Below are 5121 nucleotides of genomic sequence, written 5' to 3'. Positions count from 1 at the left end.
TCACTTAATGTAGCATGTCATAGTTCTCTTACTTTTGCCCGACCAACTGTGCTCTTCTGATGGATGGTCCAGATTTGCACACTAACATGGAGACATGGTAGGGACGATCCCTGGACTCTTTGGTCATTATTGTGTAAGGAGTAATGATATTCACATAAAATAGTGGTTGAAAGTACCTGAACATAAACTAGAAAACTTAACAGAACTCTCTTGATGTGCATTTCTCATTCCATCGGTTGCTTGCTACCAACTATATACTTGAAGGGATGATTCTTGCTCATCGGATGAACCTGCTCAGTCGCGTCCTGTGCTTCTTCCTTGCTACCTTTCAACCTCCTCCTGCTGCTTCTTATGTTTTATGAAAGATCATGTGTTTTTTTTCCCCCATGTTTTTCTCTAGTGTCATAGTCTTTTACCTGCATGGAGAAAGTAATTATACACCCTTCCTATTCTTTTGGTATTCAGTTGTTCGTTTGCTGTACTGTAGAAAAACTTTGTTTTTTTGTTCATTTGGTTATGTAGTCTAGTTTCTGATGGTTTCCCAATCTGAGCAGTCCTTTGCAAATCTCTGTGGGAGAAACATGTTCAATTGATGAGATTATTTGGAATATAAGTTTTGCCAGCTTGTATGTATTCATCAGGGCTTTGACACATGTTCAATTGATTATTCTCATTTTATTTTTATTTTGTTTCTTCAAAAGAATTATATTATTATCCAATGGAAGTTCATTGGCGTAAATCTTTGTCTTTGCAGCTATCTAAACTCTGGCTTTGCGTTACTATTTTTAATCAATTAAAGATACAATTGTGAACCTTTAATATCAAAATTATCAGCAGAACACCAATTCCATGTTTCATATGCTATATTTTTTATTATTTGTATGAGTTAGCACTTCAAAATCAACCAAAATGAAAAATGATCCAGAAAATAGTTTTTAAAGCTAAGTTATTTCCGGCAGGAAATCATACCAAATACACTCGTGGCCCTTATGGACTGTTGGAGTCACTTTTAGTGTGTCTTGTATCTTATTAAAAAACTTTTCTAGAAAAAATTTCCTGCAAATGTTTATTTCTGAACAAACTGGTTTAAATAATTTTTTGATGGTTCGTTAAGTTATGAAGTGGGTCGCTTATAGGCTATTGTTAAAGTGGTGGGTGCGGTACAGGTGGTTGCTATAGTGCACGAACATCCAGTCATTTTTTTTTTACTTTATAATTTCTTAAATTTGAGTGATAAATATGAATTAGGTAGTACTACAAAGTTGCAACAATTGGCAGGTACAAAATTAATTGCCAGAAGAATGAAATGATTACTGATGACTGATCACGAGATCATTTGTTTCATTTTTCAGGGGAAATAAGCATTTTCAAATTGAAGTTAAAATTTTATTCAAATGTCATAAACAACTACTAATTTCACATTAAAACTTCAAATTCGAGCTCCAAATTACAAGGCTAAACACCTACCTAGTAATCGTTACAAAAGAATAATAGTATCATCTTACTTCAACTTCTTCTCGTTCTACTCTCATCTTATACTATGATTCTAACTTTATTTGTTGGTACAATAATTGATCGTTCTTCCTAATTAATGTTTTCTTTTAATTCCTCGCTTGAACAAGCGGCGAGTGAGGAATTGGAGAATTAGGAGACATCATATTCAAACTCATAACATTCTCATCGTACTTCCCATTCGAGAAGCTAAGTCGTAGATTGCTCCTCTTCCAATGTTGTTTCTTCTTCACGACCCCATTTTCTTTAACATCATTATTACCATCCACAAACATCTGAATCCTCATGAGCGCGATATCCACAGTTTGATCATCGATATTCGCGAAACAAACTCTAAACCAACCTGCCTCGGGGCAATTAAAAGAAGATCCAGGCGAGACGTTGAGCTTCACATCGTTTATGATCAGTTTCCACAGTGTCATCTCACCATCAAGTGTTGGTTCTTTCAGTAGCGGCTGCAAATCCATCCAGCAAAAAAGGCCTGCATTGCTTTTGAGACACTTTATCCCGACTTCTTCAAGTCCCCCAGTGAATTTTTCGTGCCTTTTCCTTAACCTTTTCGCGCTTTCAATGAGAAATTCTTCGACGAATTCATCGTCAGAGAGCATAGCTGCTAGTAAATGTTGTGTTTGAGTGGAAACAAGACCGAAACTCGACATTTTTCTAGCACAATTAACCACATCATCATTGAATGAATACACAATTCCCACTCGGAATCCTGGAAATCCAATGTCTTTCGAAAGACTATACACTATATGCACCAAATCTTTATTAATACAATGATTCGTTACTTCATCGTTGGTGATAATTTCAGCAATGCTGACGAATTGTGGAGCATCAAACACGGTGGCTGCGTAGATTTCGTCACAAACAAGGTGGATGTTGTGTTCATTGGTGAAGGTCAAGAGGTTTTTTAGTGTGTCCCTGTCTAAAGTGGTGCCTAATGGATTAGAAGGGTTGGTCAAAATTAAGCCTTTGACTTTGACATTTGCTTGTTGGGCATTTTCATATGCCTCTTTGACAGCTTCTATAGTAATCTTGAAACTGTTGGAGCTCTTGCATGAAATGGGTAGAAGTTGTACACCAGTTCTCCACTTTAGGTCCCTATTGAATCTGCATTTAATCAAAATTTCAAAGAAACGTTATTATTCATCTCAAGACATATGAAGACAACCTAATCATTCCAATGTGAGTCATTTCAAGGTCAGTCTTATAAATCACTCATAATCATGTTCGTATAAAAGTTGACTAATATGGATGAGTAATATGCAAATGGTAAACAGTTTCTATAATGTCTATATATATAACTTCAACTGTTCTTCCTCCGTCCCGTTCCAATTTATGTGATGTTGCTTGACTGAGTTTAAAAAAATTAAAGACTTTTAAAATTTATTATTTAAAATAAGTTATAAATATTTGCATTGCTATAAATCATCTTCTTGAATCTAATCTTGACTTCTGCTTGTTATTTGCTGCTTTCAACTTTTTGACAAATCACTATGCATTTTTTTACAACAATTCAAGTGAAAGGATCAAGTAGGGAAAGGGGCCGCCAGTAATTCTGAAAGTCAATAAGACTTGACCATTACGTAGTGTCTCTTTAATTATTTTACTAGTGTTTTTTAATTTAAAAAATTCTCCCCACAATCAATTACCTGCAAATATTATACTCCAATAATAGCACGAATGCTAGTGCTTTCGCGGAGATCAACAAGCTGATTCCAATTTGTGTGGCATAATTCCAATTATAAAATAAAATTTTAATTGTGAATTCGGACATAAAATCTTAATTTATAAAAATGAAATTTACATACTACGCAAAAAGTACTATAAATCACAATAATTAAATTTTTACATGAAAAAATCGCGATAAAAAATCCTATTTGACTTTCAATATAGGTTCCACATAAATTGGGATAGAAAAAAATTAATTATTAAATAGAGAAATTTCAAGATGGATATTTCGAGGTCATAAACAAAAACAAGATAAAAAATGGAAACATAAAAGTAAAGCAATAAGAAGACAAAGAAGTGGATTCATTTATGAGTTTAACTACTTTTTTACACTATCAAATTACCTACCCAATAACTATACGTTAGCAACCGTAAAAGGTAATTAGGTCTGTAGCCTGAAACATAAGGCAATATACTTACTAGTACTAGTATAATCGTATGTTAAAATGTACTGATAATGTAAAATTTCTTAACACGAGCAGTATATATATGTTAAACTCAATACACATTCTTGCACGATTAGTATATATAAGTTAACTTCGATACAAATATATATACATAATTCTTTACGCTGTCAATATATATAAGTTAAAATCGATACAAATAAATATGTACATACCCAGGGTAATACGGTGAAGAGACTAAAAATGCATCACCACGATCAGCCAAACAAAACATAAGAGTTTCGTTAGCTCCAGTGGCTCCACCAGCCATTACTACACGTTCTGGATCAAACTTAACCCTACCCCCTCTTGTGTTTTCCATAAATTTCGCAATTGCCTGCAGAAAGAAATAAATTTTTTGAAATTTATGATTTTATATATGTATAACATTATGTGCCTAAGGTATACTTTTTGCAAAAGAATCTTTTTCATTCCTCATAATATATTGGAGCCTAAGGCACCGCTAAGATAAAAAAAATACTTGTGTGCTTCTAAAACTTTTAAGAACTTGTTATAATAAATACATTATTTATCATTTGTCGAGAAAAATATATAGAATTGTGTCATTCTTTTTTAAATGGAAGAAATATAATACCAAACAAAGGGGAATGGAGGGAGTATATATACATATATATGTTTGCGGTAGAAGTCAAGAAATTTTCTTAACTTAATTATATATGTTCGAAGTAAATGTAAACTTGTAAACTTGGTCAATGGTCATAGACTTTCACCACTATAATTTGTTCTATATATAGTAAAATATTAAAGACCAAAACTTACAGTTCTAAATTCAGGCAAGCCATGATAGTCCTGGAAGTTAGCAATGGTCCTAAAAGATTCAATTCCTTCAGTTGTGCAAATGGAAGCTTTGGGATTTCTCTTAATCCACTCTTCAATCAAGTCAAAAGAAAGCTGCCCAAAAAAAAAACCGTGTTTATAAGAATTTTCACAGAGAAAAAAATACTAGTATCAAATATTGACTTAAGAAATTACTAGTGTAAAATATTAAACCTGATTTTCAGCGAGACCCATTTGAATAACTCCATTGGGATTATTCACAAGGTGGAAAGGATCATTATCGTATGCTTTCCACCCATCAAAATATGGCGAGTTTTCGCCATGTTGTTCGTTAGTAGCAAGCTTAGACAAAAAGGCCATTATTTTCCTTTTTGTGAAATTTAATAGCCTGGAAAATTTGATGATCGTTAATTGTACAGAAATGCTGGTAGGTTTCTGCAGTAGTGTTGAGAAGAGAATGAAGAGGTGAGGGGTATTTATAGAGAAAGGGAATGAATGAAATGGAAAATGTTGACAACTAATGCAAATGGAATTATAGTGTATAGTGCGGAATTTTGGTGACTAAGTCTACCGCACGAGGAAAAAATAGAAAATGTATGTTTCAACATTCAATAGCTAGGAAAATAGAAAACTC

The 5121-nt window shown here is 33.3% G+C and overlaps 1 protein-coding gene across 1 annotated transcript; it reads right to left on the bottom strand.

Annotated features, from left to right (window-relative positions):
- Positions 1–1333: 1333 nt before the first annotated feature.
- On the bottom strand, positions 1334–4916 carry LOC132642363 (1-aminocyclopropane-1-carboxylate synthase 4-like). Its single transcript, XM_060359591.1, has 4 exons — positions 4701–4916; positions 4470–4601; positions 3866–4026; positions 1334–2625 (listed from the first exon to the last, which is right to left on the bottom strand). The coding sequence occupies exons 1-4, from the start codon at positions 4845–4847 to the stop codon at positions 1602–1604; spliced, it is 1464 nt and encodes a 487-aa protein (XP_060215574.1). The 5' UTR covers positions 4848–4916; the 3' UTR covers positions 1334–1601.
- Positions 4917–5121: the final 205 nt, after the last annotated feature.

Source organism: Lycium barbarum, chromosome 5, assembly GCF_019175385.1.
Source record: "Lycium barbarum isolate Lr01 chromosome 5, ASM1917538v2, whole genome shotgun sequence".
Taxonomy (NCBI): Eukaryota; Viridiplantae; Streptophyta; class Magnoliopsida; order Solanales; family Solanaceae; genus Lycium; species Lycium barbarum.
The sequence above is the reverse complement of the archived record's forward strand: the minus strand, read 5'-3'. Positions and strand labels throughout refer to the sequence as shown.